The 17,470-nt window shown below is 47.5% G+C and overlaps 1 protein-coding gene across 3 annotated transcripts in view; it reads left to right on the top strand.

Moving 5' to 3' along the window:
• The window catches only part of LOC111162208 (protein kinase C beta), a 356,652-nt gene that overhangs the window by 262,273 nt on the left and 76,909 nt on the right, over positions 1–17,470 (top strand). For all 3 annotated transcript variants that reach the window (XM_022526438.1, XM_022526437.1, XM_022526439.1), the window contains one exon: positions 9,359–9,505. In XM_022526438.1, the coding sequence (XP_022382146.1) occupies positions 9,359–9,505 (147 nt within the window). The remainder of the gene's footprint in view (positions 1–9,358; positions 9,506–17,470) is intronic.

Below are 17,470 nucleotides of genomic sequence, written 5' to 3'. Positions count from 1 at the left end.
GACTGAGACACACAGGCGCGCCCATTCTCAGGTCATTTTGATGATAGCTTGGCCTGGGATGGTAATAATGGTGAATGAAAGAAATAGATAGAAGTGGGCTCTATTTTGGAGGCTAACTTAAACTTGCTGAGGGATAGAATCTAGAGTTGGATCTATTGGCGGGATGGTGCTGTACTGTTAACAAATGGAATTGTTTGTGCTGGTGACTTCATGAAATACCCATGGGTCTGTCTTCCAAAAATGAAGAGTCCTTGACCCTGAATCTTGGGCTACGCTCTGGCTCTGCTTCTACCTCAGCTAAGCCCTTTCTGTTCGTGGGGGGTGAGGCAAGAAACCCTGTTTTCAGCTGTGTGAGAGTTGCAGACACATCCTAGTTTTACAAAGAAAATGTTTTGGGGAAAATGAGTTTGAGGTCTTTCATTATATGTGTACTGAGTGATTTTAAAGTAGTTTCATAAGGGAAAACACATTATTTTGTTTGTACAAACTCAGTATACTGAGTCTGATGGGAAAACATCAATTCTAGATAAATAGTAATGGCCTGCTAACTCTGAAAAAAAAATTGTATAAAACAGCTAAAATGAAATTATTGTCATTTTTATTTAGCAAATAATCATACAGGCAAATAAAAAAAACTTGTGACCAGGTAAAGTTCTATGAAAGAGAGGTCCATGTTAACTCTGAGAACATATGGGGTGGGGGGAGACAGGAGGACAAGGAAGGTGTCATTAAGGCAACAATAGTGCAAATTAACTGAGTAGAGAGAGGAAAAGAAAATTCCACTCAGCAAGGATGGCATGTACAAAGGCCCTGTGGTGGGGAGTTTTGTAGCAACTATGTGAAACTTAAAGAAGACCAGTGTGGGTAGAGGAGAGAGAGAGCAAAGGGTGAGTTCAGGGTAATACTGGGGAAGTGGCTGGTCATCATAGTAGAAGGGCTGTGCTGGCCTTGGCAAGGATTTTGTCATTTATCCCAAGATCCATGTTAGTTTGTCCCTCAACTTGACAGATATAGCACTTGAGTATTGACTCTTGTTGTGCCCTCCACACAAGTTAGTGGTGATGGGTCGACCCAGGGGATATCCCTTCCTGGAAACAAGTGGGATGAACACATTGGCCTTGGGCTTACCAGTCATTTCTCCAGTGAACTTGGCAAGGGAAGGTTATTCCTGCAGAGCCGGCTCAAGTCCAGATGAGCTGGTAAAAGGACATCCCACTCAGTAGAGCCAAGAACTAGACACTGTTGATTAGTCCTTCCAGAGAACACCTTCCATCTCTTTCCCTCAACTTTTTGATGAAGCTGTGCCCATTTGCTGCTGCATTAAAAATGTATTGTCCTGGGTATTAAAAAAAACAAAAAACACCCCAAGTCCACTGTTTTCTTGTATAAAATGGTGTCTCAGTTTGCAAAATGATTTCTCCCATGCTAGGGCAGCCGGGGTGACATTTCAGGACATCAAGGAGAACAGTTCCTGTGTGAACATAGTGTTTGTCCGGGCCAGTTATTGGCATAGAGTAAAGGACTGTTTTATCTGCAAGCAACAAAATGCAGCTGTTTATTCCTAGCGAGAGCCCACAAACGCTTGTTTATGCCTGAATTATAATTGCTCTGTACCGTGGTTGCTGATTAAAAAAAAAAAAAATGTTTCCAACCAACTGAGAATTGTTCTCAGACACACAGGGAAATTTCAGTTGACCTTGAATGTGAGAAATGTAATCCCTGTGCAATAACCAATTAGCACTCGGAATGACTCAGAAATTAACTTTCAAGCCTCTTATGTGGAGAAATTCTGAGTGACGGTAAAATCGAGCTGCTAGCATTGGGGTAATAGAATTTCACGGCAGGGGGAGATTGGTGCAGTGGCTGCCCGTGGTGAATTTCAGAACGTCTGAGTTGGCTCGGTCTGGGGCAGACCAGGGGCTTGTTTTCTGACCATGGGCTTGTCTCTGGGTCAGCAAAGGGAAAACTCCACTTTGGATGGTTCACAGCGCGTTTTCTGACGGTCTTAGAATTTTCTTAAATCATACGGTGCTTCCTCTGGGCCCTTTATTGTTTTAAGTGCTCCGGAAATATGAGCGTATTTAACTCTCGCAGAACCCCTGAATGGTAGATGCTATCATCCTCCCTGTTTTTGTTGTTGGTTTTTTTTTTGTTTTTTTGTTTTTTTTGTTTTTTTTTTTTTTTTTTGGTCTTATGGATGAGGAAGCAGCAGAGTCCCAGCGAGGTTAAGCAACTCTCTGCCATCCTAGAGCTAGCCGCTCATTACCCTGCATTGAGTTACCCCACAATAGACCACAAGGATTCAAGTGCAAGTAGTGTCTTGGGGAGGTGATCACAGGAAGCTTCACCGCGGAGAGGGGAAGGGGGGGCGTTTCATGGAGCACGTTGGCCCCGTGGGCAGCTGGGGTTTAAGCACAATGGAGAACTCTGGGAGTTGAGTGTGTGCCTTAGGGGTGGTAATGGGGGGGGGGTCCCAACCCGGGGTGGGGCAGGAAATTGCAGTATCGTCCACCAGCTCAGCTTCTGTTGCTGCCTGGTGGCCGCTCTCTGGGGAGTTCCCTGCCCAGCCCTCTTGGACTCTGCTGCTCCAGCAGCCAGGCTGCGAGTGCCCAGGTGGTCACAGGTGGAGAGACAAGAGTGTCAGGGGGTCTTGGCGGGACACCTGGGCCTCATCGGTGCAGTGAAGCCCTGTCCTATACAGGTGGTTCAAGCCTCACGCTGCCTAGATTTGAGTCGGGCTCTGCCGCTCCCTTGCTGAGTGACTGTAGGCAACTTCCTTTCTCTCTCTGAGCCTTCGGTTCCCCATCTGTAAAATGGGGGAAGCACAGTGCTTCTCAGCTTCTAAGGTTATGTGAGGACCGAATGAGAGAATGCATTTAGGACAGCATCTGGTGCGTCATAGCATCCCGATGTCAGGCCACTGTTGTCATTACCAGCTTCACCCTTGGAATAAATGAAGCTTGGGGATTGGGAGGAATCTATAGGGGCTCCAAGCCTCCTGAGGCCTTGCCTCTGCTGCTGGGCCCTGGGGTGCCTGTAGAAGCCCCTCTTAATTGCAGAGGAGTCTGTAGCTGAAGCCAGGGCAGGCACTAATCGTCTGAAAAGTGGCCCGGGAGACTGGCTCCCCAGGTGTCTCTGCCGCCGTCCCGTGCAGTCTGGAAGGACGCAGGTCTCCTGGCTCAGAACTCTAGTCTATTTGCTTTCTCTTTGAGCACTGAATTCTAGGGCTCCACATTGTGACATAAAAAGGCAAGCATCAGAGTATTCCTGTTTCCAAAGACATATCCATCCCAGCAAGATAGAGGATCATTTTAATTTGGGCCTCAATTTGAAGTTGTTTGCTCTTTGACGGAACACCTACTGGACCTGAGGCCCCAGGGAAACGGGGCTTCCAGAGGGACAAGGACAGGCTTCTTGTCTCCCAAAGGTTCACTGTGGAGGGGTCACAAGCCCAAATGTTTTCAGGAGCCAGAGAGATAACAAGGAGGGGGAAAACTTGGTATCAGACAGTAGGGTGTGGTGGGGACGGCGGTAAACTTGGGAAATCCAAGATCAAAGCCACAGCCTGATCATGTTCTGGTGGGAGCCCCTTCCTGGTTCCTAGATGGCTGTCTTCTCACTGTGTCCTCACTTGGTGGAGGGGCTGAGGGACCTCTCTGGGGCCTCTTTTATGAGGCCACTGATCCCACCCATGGGGCCTCCACACTCATGACCTAATCCCCTCCCAAAAGTCCCATCTCCTAATGCCATCACCCTTGTGGCATAGGATTTTAACATGTGAATTTTGGAGGGGAGGACACAAACATAACCTACAGAGGGGGACACAAACACTCTGGCTCCGAAGGGGGCCCAGACATTATAGGTCTATAGCTTATACCTATGAGAAAAAAAGAAGCAAATTGAGCTGGAGAGTGGAAAGAGGGTTTTTGGTCCTGAATTCAGAGGAGAGAAGGTTGCTCACCAGATGGGGTTGTTGGGGAGGGGGGCGGTACGGGACGGTGAAGCTGGTGGCCACTTGCTGCTCCTTGAAGGACAAAAAGAAAAAATTTCCATGACGCAAGGTCAATTGGAGAACGGGGAAGTTGGAGCCCCTTACTCATGGTTCACCAGCAGGCTGTACTGGGGGACCTGGGGTGTCCCCCTGAGGGCTAGGATGGGGGCTGGGGACCAGGGGATTCAGATCCGCACAGGTTGAAGAATGCAGTGTGTGGGCCAGGTGGGTCCTGAGTGAGATTCAATGAAGATGGGAGATGTGGTCCTGGAACAGGGAAGGCAGTAGGGCGGGGAGAAAGGAGGGAATGTGTTTAGCAGCCTGGGCAAGACTCAAGGGGCTGGGACATGAGGGTTTGGGATGATGGAAAGATATGGCCCAGAAAAGACAGTACAACTTCTGTCTTAGGCACTTGGCTTCTTTACGACCTACCTGATGAGCTCATGTTTGAACCACCAGCTCTATGTCTGTGACCCCCAGACCTCTGTCTGCAGCTCAGATACCATTTCTCAGTCTCAAACCCACAGAGGACATTGTTTTCTGGATATGGATCCTTGGTTCTCCCAGAGACACTTGAATCTCAGCAGATCTCAGGGCAAAACTGTTTGACCGGGTGTGTTCACAGCAGCTCTGTTAATAGCCCCACAGTGGAAAGGACACAAGTGCCCATGAAGAGGAGGACGGGTAAATGTAAACAACTCAGCAAGACAGAGGGGCAGACTACCAGCTTGGCAGTTTCACGGGTGAATTTCACGAACATGATCATGGGTGAAAGCAGCCAGATACAAAAGACTACTTCTCCCATAGAGGGAAGCCTATCAGACTTCCACAGATCTTCACCAAATGTGTGGGTTTCCAGAAATTCTCCAGTCCTCTGTGGACACCAACTGGGTGTCCTACAATTTAATTCACAGACAACACCTGGAGTTAGAGAAGACCCCACAGGTTAAGGCCTCTGTCCAGACTCGGGTCACACATGGTGGGTTCCCAGGTCACCCACACTTCTGTCTGACTTGCTGCCAATCCGGGGTTCCCACTACACCTCCCTCCTCAGATTCTCTAATTGGCTAGAACAGCTCACAGAACTGAAGGACACACTTACTTATATAAACTGGTTTATTGTACATAAAGGATATGATAAAGGCTACAGATAACAGCCAGACGAGGAGACACGTAGGGTAAGGTCTGAAAAGCTTCTGTCTTCCGCGGGGTCAGGATTCATTATTCCAGAAGCTCTTCGAACGCCGCAGTTTAGGGATTTTTATGAAGACTTCGTCATGGAGACGCGATCGATTATGAACTCAGTCTCCAGCCCTGAAATGGGGCTGAAAGTAACAAGCTTCTCCTCATGGTTTGGTCTGTCAGATGACCGTCCCCATCCAGGAGCCCAACGAGAGTTTCCTCGTTAGAATAAAAGATGCTCGTATCAGGAAATTATAAGAGATTTAGGAGCTTTGCGTCAGGAATCAAGAGCAGAGACCAAATATATATTCCTTATTATGTCACACACTCTGATTCTGTTTAATGAAGTTCAAGGACAAACAAAACTGACCTACAGGAATAGAAATCAGAACAGAGATTGTGTTCGTGGGAGGCAGGATTGGCTGGGAAGGGGCACGGAGAACTTTCTGAGGGTGATGGAAATTGGGGTTTGGGTTCATGGATGTATACATTTGTCCAAAGTCATAGAACTATCTGCTTGATATTTTGTGCATTTCAGTGTATCTAATGTAATTTTTAGTTTTTTTTATTTTTAAAGATTTATTTATCTTTTGATAAAGATTGAGTGGGGGAGAGGCAGAGGCAGAGGGAGAGAGAAGCCCAGGGAGACTCTGTGCTGAGCACGGAGCCCGACATGGGGCTTGATCTCATGATCCTGAGATCATGACCTGAGCTGAAGTCAAGAGTCAGGCGCTTAACTGACTAAGCCTACCCAGGCGTCCCTCCATTGTAAGTTGTAAAACATTAATCACAAAAAGAAGAAAAGTGGTGGATGCTTTGTCAGCAGCACAGATGGGATGACAACAATGGACAGGCACATCCTGAGGGAGAGAGAAGCCTTGTAGAGTAGGCCACTGGGGACGGGAGTCTCAGCATGCCCAAAGTCAGGCTCTTCCCGTCCTCTTGCCTACACCTCCACATCTGCGTTTCCTCTGCTCTTCTTCTTCTTTTTTTTTTTTTTATTTTTTTTTTAAAGATTTTATTTAATTATTTGTCAGAGAGAGAGAGGGAGAGAGAGCAAGCACAGGCAGACAGAATGGCAGGCAGAGGCAGAGGGAGAAGCAGGCTCCCTGATGAGCAAGGAGCCCGATGTGGGACTCGATCCCAGGACGCTGGGATCATGACCTGAGCCGAAGGCAGCTGCTTAACCAACTGAGCCACCCAGGTGTCCCTCCTCTGCTCTTCTTCTGAGTGGAAAGTGCCACCATCCTGTCCTCCCATGTATCCAACACAGAAGCCAAGGACTTGCCCCTCATCCCTCATCTTCTCTCCCAGGCTGCACCCAGCTCTGATGAGTCTACCTCCAAATCCATCCACTTTATTCCATCCACACTGCAGACACCCCCGAGGTCGGGTCCCTCCATCTTGCACCTTGACGGACTGTGGTCATTTCCTTCTAGTGGTTCTCAAAGTCACCTTCAAATGGGTCTCTTCGCTGGACCCAGGGTGATCTTCTAAATGGAATATGATCATACCATGGCCTCCTTAAAGCCTTTTTTTTTTTTTTAAGATTTATTTATTTGAGGAGGGGGTGACAGAGAGAATCTCAGGCTGACCCCTCTCTGAGCTCAGAGCCCAACACGGGGCTCCATGTCACAAGCCTGAGACCACGATCTGAGCTGAAACCGAGAGTCGGAGCTTCACCAACTTTGCCACCCAGGGATGAGGCTTTCATGCTCAGAATCAGCTCCGACTCCTTAAGAGGGTTTACCTGGTCCGGCTTGTCTTTGGGCTGCAACCCGAGCCACACCTGCCTTGCACTGGGTCTGCTTCTTCAAGTGTGTCTTGCTTTCTGCTCCATTAATTCTATTTCTGCTGCTGACATCAAGTTGTTTGCCTGGAAAGCTCTCCTGCTTATCCTTTGGACCCAGGGTGCGGGACCCAGTCCCTGCTGCGGGGCGGATTCTCTGAACATCCACAGTCGTCTTTCTCCCTGACTGACCCTTGGCATCTAGAGTACCGCCTAGCATGCCACAGGAACTCCATGAGTTTCTTCTGAATACACGACGCTTTCCCGATATTCAAAAAATATCTGAAAATATTTGTTGCCTCTTGGTCTTTAAAAGTCAATTGAACGGGGTGCTTGGGTGGCCCAGTCAGCTGAGTGTCCGGCTCTTGGTTCCAGTCTGGGTCATGACCTCGGGGTCCTGAAATAGAGCCCCGTGTCAGGCTCCGTCCTCAACGTGGAGTCTGCTTCTCCCTCTTCCTCTGTTCCTCCCCCTACCTTTCTCTCTCTCTGGAATAAATAAATAAAATCCTTAAAAAAAAAAAAAGACAACTGAATAATAGGACGGTTATACTAGCTGCCATTCGTTGAGTACCTACCACATGCTAGGAATGGTGCTAAGGACCCTGAGCTACATTCTGTCCTGTCCCCATCTCCATTTGCTTGAAAGGGTTTATCAAGGTTCATTCACCGAAGACAAGTCAGTGCCTACTCTGCTGGGTGCTGCTCGAGACACCAGGGAAAGGGGAACAAGAGACAAAAATCTTTGACCTCTTGGAGGTTGTGTTCTAGTGTGAGGATGAAGATGAGAAATTAAGAAACGAGTAAAACTGGGTTTGTGGGATGGTGATAAGGGATACGGAGAAAAATAAGTAAGAGGAATAAAGATGGCTGAGAGCTTCTGCATGTTGGTGTTGGCAAAGGCTGTGTCCCCCCCCACCCCGGCCAAGATTTTACTTATTTGAGAGAGAGCAGGGAGAGGAGCGAAGGGAGACGGACAAGCAGACTCTGTGCTGAGCGTGGAGCCCAACATAGGGCTTGATCCCACGACGCTGGGATCATGACCTGAGCTGGAAGCAGTCTGACGCTTGACCAACTGAGCCACCCTGGGGCCACAGGAAAGGCTGTCTTATCTGAAGTGAGGACGCTCTGGGAAAGAAGTCAGAGGCACAGGGGGCAGCAAGTGCAGAGGCCCAGGGGCAAGGGCATATTTGGTGCTTTCAGAGAACAGCAACGAGGCCAGGGGGATGCAAGGAGAAGAGGTCCAAAATCAGAGAACGTGCAGAGGAGCAGGGACATCTCTAGCCTTTGGCCTATTCTCTTGAGAGAGATGCTGAAGTTCGGGATGTCTCAGTAGAGAGTGTCCTGAGCTCATGGCTCCCTCTGGATTACACCACTTATCCATGCCCGAGTCAGGAGTCTAGCCCTAGCGGCGACTCCAGAAACAAAGTCCTGGCGTCTGCAAGACCTCACTCCTGACCTCCTCTCCTCTCCTCATTGCAGGGAATCTGCTGCCGTTCTGAGTCACTGTTCTGCTGCTCACAGTGGCGAGACCCTCCCCCACTGCCCTGAGGACCAACATGGGCCTCACCCATCCACTCATCCACAGAATAGGAGACTGTGTCAGTTGTTAGGGAAGTTGTGGAGGTAGAGTCTGTGCCTTCACAGAGCTTCCAGTGTGTTGGCGGAAGCAAGTGAACAGTTACCATCCAGTGTAAATGGGAAGTGAAATGGATGAAGGAAGCAAAGAGGGACACTTAATCCAGACAGACAATCAAGGAAGGCTTCCCTAGGGAAGGGAACATGGGAAGCAGGAGGAGCTCAGTTGGCAAAGAGGAGACAGTAGCCACCCTCAAAGCAGCAAGAGCATGTGCAAAGGCCCTGAGTGGGATGTGAAAGGGGAATGGATCTGGATTACAGGGAAGGGTCCAAGAAGTGAGGAGATTGGAGAACCTGATCGTACTGGGCCATGTAGACCCATGAAAGCACTGAGGCCTTTATCCCAAACCTAAGGAGTCACAACGGAAGCATTTTAAGCAGGTGGTAACCTGGTTGGGTATGGAGAAGCGAAAGCTCACTCTGGTTGCGTGAAAAGCCCAGTGAGGCGGGAAACGAGGTGGGGTGTCCAGGTGTAGCATGATAGCAGGTTGTGGCGAAAATGGAAAGCAGGTCAGTTCTAGAGACAGTGAGGACTCTTTCCTGTGGTGGCTGAGGCAGGACGGACAAATGAGAAACAGGGGTGTCAAGGGTGGGCCCCAGCTTTCAGGCTTGCGGAGTGGACGTTGGCCATGCTTTTCATTGAGATGCAGACCAGGGGACGGGGCGAGCTCCAGGAACCACAGCTCGTGGCAGCTACCTGTGACTTCCTCCAGGAGCGTCCTCAAACCCTAATGATGTTTTCTGTGTGCTTCCTCCCTCAGAGAGCCAAGATCAGTCAGGGGACCAAGGCTCCGGAAGAAAAGACGACCAATACCATATCCAAACTTGACAACAATGGGAACAGAGACCGAATGAAACTGACTGATTTTAACTTCCTGATGGTGCTCGGGAAAGGAAGCTTTGGCAAGGTATGCTGTGGCGTGGGGGTGGCTCCCACTCCAGAAGGACAGGTAACAAGGCAGGGACTTTTACTGTTCATATGGGGCCTACATTCCAGCGAGGGAGAGAGTAAAAAGGAAATAGACACAACACTACAGTTTGTAATGAAAACCATGAAGAAAAGGGACAGTGTGCTATGGTCCCCAAACAAATCAAGAGGGGACCCACTTAGACCATCAGAGGAGGTGAGCCCTGAGCTAGCTATCCATTCCAGGAGCTAGGAATTGGATGTTGCCAGCAGAGAGAATAGCAAGTGCAAAGGTCCTGGGGTAGAGAAGGGTTTGGTACCTTCTAGGGACCATCAGAGGGTGTTGGGGCCAAAATGTCATGAGCATGGCAGGGTAGCAGGATGTGAGATTACAGAAATGGGCAGGGGCTTGATCCTGTAAAGCCTTGTGAGCTGTGATGAAAAGTTTGGATTTTATCCACAGTGCCATTGAAAAATTTTAAGCAGAGAAGTGACACGATCCGATGTGCCTTTTGGAAAAGATCCCTTTTGCAGCCAGGAATGAAACCATTCCTTTCAGACAGCAAGGGAGTTGAAGGATGACCCGGGGACTCGTAGAGTGGTTCTGGATGCTTTTATAGATACTAGGAGACACTGTTTTACTGAAGTTAAGATTGTGGTGTAAGTATTCCTGAGTTGTTTAGTGTTGTTTCGAGTCTTTTAATCCCTTGGTGTGCCACAAATATGTCTCATATAAATCTCATACCATGAACTCAAGGGTGCAGGAAATATAAATTTCTTCTCCATCTCTGTAGTCCAAGCCCCCAGTCTGGGACTTTACCTGGAGTTGTTCTTACCTGGCCCCTCCCCCTCCCCCAAGTCATGTGAAACCCATTCACGAATCCTAACAGATCCTTTACCAAAGCAGGCCACGCGTTCACTGACTGCCCTCCATCATCACAAAGGCAGCCCTAATCTAGGCTCCCCCGTGTACCCCCTGGTCCCCCGCAGAATTTCCTAACTGGCTTCCCTGGTTTCATTCTTGTGCCTGTAATCAGTACACTTTCCATTTAGCAGCAATGAGTCATTTTGTCAAAGTTCCATTAGGTCAAGGCACTCCCCTGATTAAAACTCCCCAGCGACTTTCCATCCCATCCGAGTAAGTATCATACTATGTTCTTGGCTTACATCGTTCTTTATAATCTTTATAATCTTATCTCTGCCTGGCGACTTCTTTTTCTTGTCCCTGTCACCCATAGTGCTCTGGCCACAGTGGTCCTTGGGTTTTTGAAACATACAAATCTCCTTCCTCTCTTAGAGCTTCTGTGATGCCATTCCTTTTATTCTTTGCACGTTGGGCTCCTTCTTGTACTTCCCCTCACAACCTAGATGACACCTCTTCTGAAAAGCCTTCCCTAACCACCTTCTCTGCCTCGTTTTCATTCCCCATTCTATTCTGCTCTCTCGTGGCAGCTGTCGTCAGATGGTACCCTTTTTGATTATTGGTTTGTCTCTCTTCTAAGAACTGAGCATCGCAAGAGGAGGACCTCTGTCCTGTTCACCACTATCCTTTCAGTGCCTGTGGGTTGAATCCATTCAGGGCCTGGACAGAAGGCACGATTTTCTCTGTGGGTCATGGGGTCATCTGCTGAGATGGGATAAGGATCTGGATGGTGGTCCAGAATGTGCAGGGCTTGGGCATGAAATGGGAGTGACAGTAGGAAAACACAGCAAGATTACTGAGGAGCTTTCTAAAGTCAGTGATGGAAGTGGTCCATGCCTCTGTGTGATTTTTGCCGGCACCTCTGAGCAGCTGGGTGTGGACAGGGAGAAGTGGGTGGCAGGTTTGAGCTAAGGGGGAGATTAGCAGGATCAGCGAGCCAGAAGATTAAGAGGGAGTCAAGGATTCTGGGAAGAGAGATGCCTGTTGCAGACCCAATGGAATCTTTCAGTGGGTGATCAGTAAAAGCATATTGGATAAATGAATAAAAATGGCAACTAGACCAGGCTGGAAAGGAAGTCAGAGCAGGAAGAGGGGCATAACCCCAGGTGGAAAAAAAGGAGTCTAGAAGCCTGGGGATGAAAAAGAACCAAACAGGTGAGGTCAAGAGATTTAAAGGGCTAGGAACACCAGGGGCATTTAGATTCCAAAGATGAGTGAGTTGCCTTGATGTGGCAAGGACAGATGTGGCCTAAAGGAAGAAGGGGTTCTAATTATATGGGCCTGTTGGGAAGTTTGTAGAAATTAAATTATATTTTTAATAAGTGATGTATACATGTGGTTCATCATTAAAATTATATTGAAAGGATAAGCATTGAGATGTCTGCTCCCACCCAAGTCCACACCTTCTGTGCCCCCGCACTGCTGCTGCCCTCCAGAGGCAAATATTCTGTTCATTTAATTTGAATATTTCTGGTTCCCATGTGCTAAATGAACACATATAAATACGCATCTTTATTCTTGTCCTTGTTACTGCAAGGGTTCGCATCCTCTACACAGAGCTCTGCACCTTTCTGGTCACTTAACAATATAGGTTGGAAAGTTTTTGCTTGAGGAGTGGAAGTGCCAGAAGGCCTTACGGAAAGGATCAGGATTGGGCGGTGTGAGGGAGGGGGTGGAGAAGTGGGAGAATGGGTCATCCGGGAACAGTGAGGAAATGAGAGCAAATAGATCATATGTTTCCATGGAAACCGTTACAATAATTGAGATTTCTATTCCAGGCTGGGGATGTAGTCTCAAACAAATCACAGTGGAGAACAACAGTACGTCAGGAGAGCCAGACAGAATCACAAAAAACCTCGATGGTCCTTTAAAACAGAGCATAATCCTTGGAACTCCAGTGTGAATCAGATCTGGCCCCAAAACATGTGCCCTTAAGCACGGTCCTCATTTGTGGGGTGGCTAGGGAGTGACATGTGCCTTTTGCTGAGACCTGTGGGAATAAAACAAGGCAAAGCAGGTGTGAAGGCTGTCGAGTTCCCAGCAAGTATGCCCCATTTCAAAAACCCTGAAACCAAGGACAGTCTAGGGAGTTTACTTGCCTGGAGAGGTGGGAGTGTTTACCTGGAAGGGTTATCTTGCTGGAGCAGGGCTTCTTGGCATGTCTGCCTTACATGGAGATATCCATGATATACTCAAAGGAATGAGGTCCGTCTTCTCTCTGTCTGTCTGCCCGTCGGCCATCATGGAACACTGACTATGACACGTTATCAGTTAAAACAGAAGCAAGTCCTAGAGCCTTATGATGAATAATATAAAATATAATGTACATAGAATAATGCTTTTCATGTAATATACTCACGGTCCCTATTCTCATTGAATTTTCTCCCAATATTTTATCATTAAAAAAAAAAGTCTTAAATACAGAAAAGTTGAAAGAATTATCTAGTGAACATTCATAATACCACTGCCTAGATTCTACCATCAGAATCTGACTGGTTCTGTTTTATCACATATCTGTCCATGTATCCCTCGGTCTCTCTGTCAACCCACTTTTTGGAAAGATTTAATTAATTAATTAGAGAGAGTGAACACAAGCATAAGCTAGGGGAGGGGCAGAAAGAGGAGGAGGAGCAGACTCCCAGCTGAGTGGGGAGCCTGACGAGGGGGTTCAATCCCAGGACCCTGACATCATGGCCTGAACTGAAGTCAGACTCTTTTTTTTTTTTTAAAGATTTTATTTATTTATTTGACAGAGAGAGAGAGATCACAAGTAGGCAGAGAGGCAGGCGGGGGGTGGGGAGAAGCAGGCTCCCTGCTGAGCAGAGAGCCCGATGCGGGTCTCCATCCCAGGACCCTGAGATCATGACCTGAGCCAAAGGCAGAGGCTTAACCCACTGAGCCACCCAAGCACCCCTGAAGTCAGACTCTTAACTGAGCCACTCAGGTCCCCCACTGTCAACCCATTTTTTTTTTTTTTTAAGATTTCGTTTATTTATTTGATGGACAGCAAGAGCAGGAACTTAAGCAAGGGGAGTGGGAGAGGGAGAAGCAGGCTTCCTGCTGAACAGGGAGCTTGACATGGGGCTCGATCCCAGAATCCTGGGATCATGACCTGAGCCGAAGCCAAATGCTTAACAACTGAGCCACCCAGGCACCCCTCAGCCCATTTTTAATGCATTTCAAAGCAAGGTGCAGATACTGCTACACTTTATCCCAAAATGCTTCTGCATACATATCATTGAACTAGAATTCAATATTTGTTTTTGGTAATTTTTAGGGTAAAATTTACATGCAACAAGATGTAGAAAGCAGTGTACCATTCTGTGAGTTTTTGAAAAATGCATCCTTTAAAATGCAGAGGGGTCCAAACATTAGTCAGGAAATCACACTAATGGATATAACGTGGAACTGTGGTGTTTGATGTGTTCTGTGAGGGCCTGCGGGGGTGGGCTTGGCCCTGGTTGGACGTCATGAGGGCTTCCGGGAGAAAGTGGCTCCTGGGCTCGATTGAAGGATGAGTCAAGTTAGCTTCGCAAAGTGGAGGTGGGGAAGTCAACGAAAATCTTAGAAGGTCTCCTCTTCCAGACCCCCTCCTCGAGCCAGGCTTAGTTGATCTGGGTGGTGGTCAGGGTGCCCACGCTCCTGTAATAGAGTAGATTCCCCTGCTGTGCAAAAGTAGATCCCCAAAGGTACACTTGGTCGGACACCATGGACGCTTCATTTTCATTCATGTGATAGTCTGAGATGGGTGTTCCTGACCTCACCCACTCTCTCCATATGGTGGCTAAGGGACCCAGGTTCCTTCCATCTTCTATGACTCCATTAATCTCTACTGCCTGGTTTTGTCTACATTCCGAAGGCGGAGGGGGCGAAGTATGGAGGAGGTACAAGCTGCTTCTTAAAAGTCTTACTTTGGAAATGACACCCATCACTTCAGCCTACACTCTATTAGGATTTAATCACATGGCCATGTCTCCATGCAAGGGAGGCTGGGAGAACAATTCTGGTGGAAAAGTTAGTAGCATTGACCACACTCCCTACTTTTCGGCTCTGGATGGAATTTTTCTTGGGGACACGAAAGAGCCCTCCGAACTTCCAGGTGATCATGCTCCGTAAAGAAAACACTTCAGACTCCTCTTTCTTGGTGACATTTCCTTGTGTTCAAATCATGGAACATGCCAGGTGTTAGTGCTGCTTTTCCTGAAGCATAGCATAAGCCAGGAATAAATCAAGTAGGAAGAAGTCAGCAGCTTATGAAATTAAAAGGAAAAAGTGGAAAGTCCTTGGAAACTGGGTACCCAGTTTCTTCAGAAAGTCCCATCCAGGCCTGTTGATCTGTATGCATCTAAGAAGGTTTAAAATAAAAAACTGAGAGGTGAGACGCTGTTCAGCCTCCTCTCCAAGTGCTTGGCTTTCCTGGAATAAGGTCTAGGAGGCTGGTGACATTAGTGCCTGAGTATTACTAGTAGGAATACTAGTAATACTTGACAGTTAGGAAAGTAGCCTCTTCCAATAAGGTAACCTCAGGGACTTAGAACATTTGTGGCACTGTCCAAGGTGCTGATGCCAATCCCGTTAGCTCAAAATTCAGACTGTACAATAGCGTTGAAAATAGCCTTGGCCAAGTTTCCCAAATACTCGTTTATTCATGCGCATGTTTATTTTTTTTGTCATGTACACACCCCCTTGCTGTCTTAAATATTTTTCTTTGAATGGATTTAACTTCCTTTTCTGCTCTTAGCATTGCCCTATAAAAGGAGAGAGATATATATATGTATATATATACATATATATATATAATATCACATGCTTGATCTACCACTTGTATATTTATTTTAATATGTTTTAGAAGAATTTGTTAAAAGAAGATTGCTTTTGTCTTTGTACTGCTGATGGTACAAGTGTCCCGTTTTGTGAAAAACTGTCTTAAAGACCTTATGTTCACAAAAGAATTTGGCGCTTCGATTACTATTGTTATTTTTTAAGAACATGAGGTCTTTTGCTTCTTTTTTCTGTGCATATCTGGAAGGTACAGAAAGTGTCTGATCTTCCCTGTCCTCCACATCCTTTCCTTTAGATGAGAAGCATGCTCAACATTTCCTGTATCCTTAAAAATCTTTCCTGTGATCGCGACCCTCGTCTCCATCCTTTCCTCACCGAATACATCCAGAGACTGAAACTACCCTTTTGAGATTTGCTGCCTCCACTTCCTCCTCACCCACGCCATATCCTCTTGCACTGGGACTTCTACCCTCAACAGATTCTGAAACACGGGTCTCCCAGTTTTTATCAGTGATCTCCAGGCCTCTTCCTCTCCAGATCTGAGCACAAGGCACAGTGACTGCTTATGACAGCAGAGGGCAGACATGAGGGAAAGGAACTGGGACTGAGATTGGAACCCATGCCCCACCCCCAGGAGAAGGCCTCACTTTTATAAACTGCCCACAGACAGGCATAACTAAGGATTCATTCAGCTGGACAAGGATTTATTGAGCAGCTACTACGTGCCAGGCACTCTTCTAGGTCTAGAGGAAATAGCTGTGAACAAAACAGACAAAAGTATCTGCCTTCATGGGACATCTGTTCTATGGTGGTGACGATGGTGACAATAGCACCTAACGTTTGTGTCCTTACTATATGTCAGGCTCCGTTGTAAGAGCTTCTCTGTAGTGGCTCACACTTACAGATGAGGATATGAGAAACAGGACGTTAAAATAATTTGCTAAAGTCACACAGCTAGTCAGTGACATTTGACAGACTGGGTTTGGTTTAGATACATGTGTTTTTGATTGCTTGATACTTAACACCAGCATTCTTGGTCCCAACAGTGGTCACCTTGCCGTGTCATGGACATATCCTAGGAGGTTAACAGTGTTCCCTCTTATTTTCTCATCCCCCCTCCTTTTCTTCCCCTCTGAGTGTAAGCAGAGTTTTCGTGCCTTGGTTGTACTCTGAGCCCCTGTTGTTAGACAAAGGGCGTGCCTAAAATGACAGAAGGCTCCAGATTGCCTGCACTCCCCCATCACTGTGCCTGTCAATCGCCTGTCCTATGTGGATGTTCATGGGACCTGTGAGCCTTGGGAATCCTGTGAGGTTTCCTGAGAAGGCTCATGAAATGGACTCCCTCTTCCAGCCCTGCCCCTCTCCCTCCTCTCTGGACCTTGGCTGGTAGGATCTTCCAAGCCAGAGGAGGCATCTCTAGCGTGTGCCGTAACTCCTCAGCTGGTTCCTTTTCAGCCCTTGACCTGCATTTCTCCAGACCTACACCCACTCTCACCCCTCCTCCCTCTCTAATTCCACACACCGTTTCCCCTTTGTCTCCAGTTCTGATGGAGCTCATAGGCATTGCCTGGGACTAGACTATGGGTTTTCCTGCATTTCATCATATGAATTTTAGCTCAACCCTGCAGGGGACTTACTGACATTAACCCTATTATATTTAGATGGAAATCCTAAGTCCCAGAGGTTGACTAGCCTCCCCCAGGCCAGACTGTGGGAAGGGGGCAGGACCAGCACTTGAGAGTAGGTTTTGTGATTCCTGTTGCCTCTTTCTATCTCTGGCAACATTTGTCTCTGCTTTGGGGTCCACTCATCTCCACCCCACGGCTAGTCGAGTGTTCTTTGAAACAGCAATTTCAGAACTGCTACAGAGCCGCTTTAATGGCATTTGTGGGTCCCTTCTCCTGCTGTGGGAAAAAAAGGTAAAAATGGTATCTTAATGTGACTGCGTTGGGATAAGGGCAAATATATTAATATAATACATTAAGGCATTTTCTTCCACCTAAAAGCCCATTTTTTCTTGTGGTTTTAAAAGAAATTGAAACGCTTTCATGAGCCCCTAAAAAGATTGTGCCCCAGCCCCACCCCCCGGCTGTGATTCCAGTGTCTGCTAAAGTGGGCACCGGCTGCCAGCATGAGCAACCCAGCCGTGTATCCTCAGCGACCCCCGGCCTTGTCTCCCCAAAAGCCAGAAGTGTGCCTAACTCGCACGAGCCCAGGTTTGTGCACAAGAGAGCAATCCAGAGCTCCGAGCCCCAGACTACG

Source organism: Enhydra lutris, unplaced genomic scaffold (assembly GCF_002288905.1).
Source record: "Enhydra lutris kenyoni isolate GAN:26980312 unplaced genomic scaffold, ASM228890v2 scaffoldscaffold90, whole genome shotgun sequence".
Lineage (NCBI taxonomy): Eukaryota > Metazoa > Chordata > Mammalia > Carnivora > Mustelidae > Enhydra > Enhydra lutris.
The sequence above is the reverse complement of the archived record's forward strand: the minus strand, read 5'-3'. Positions and strand labels throughout refer to the sequence as shown.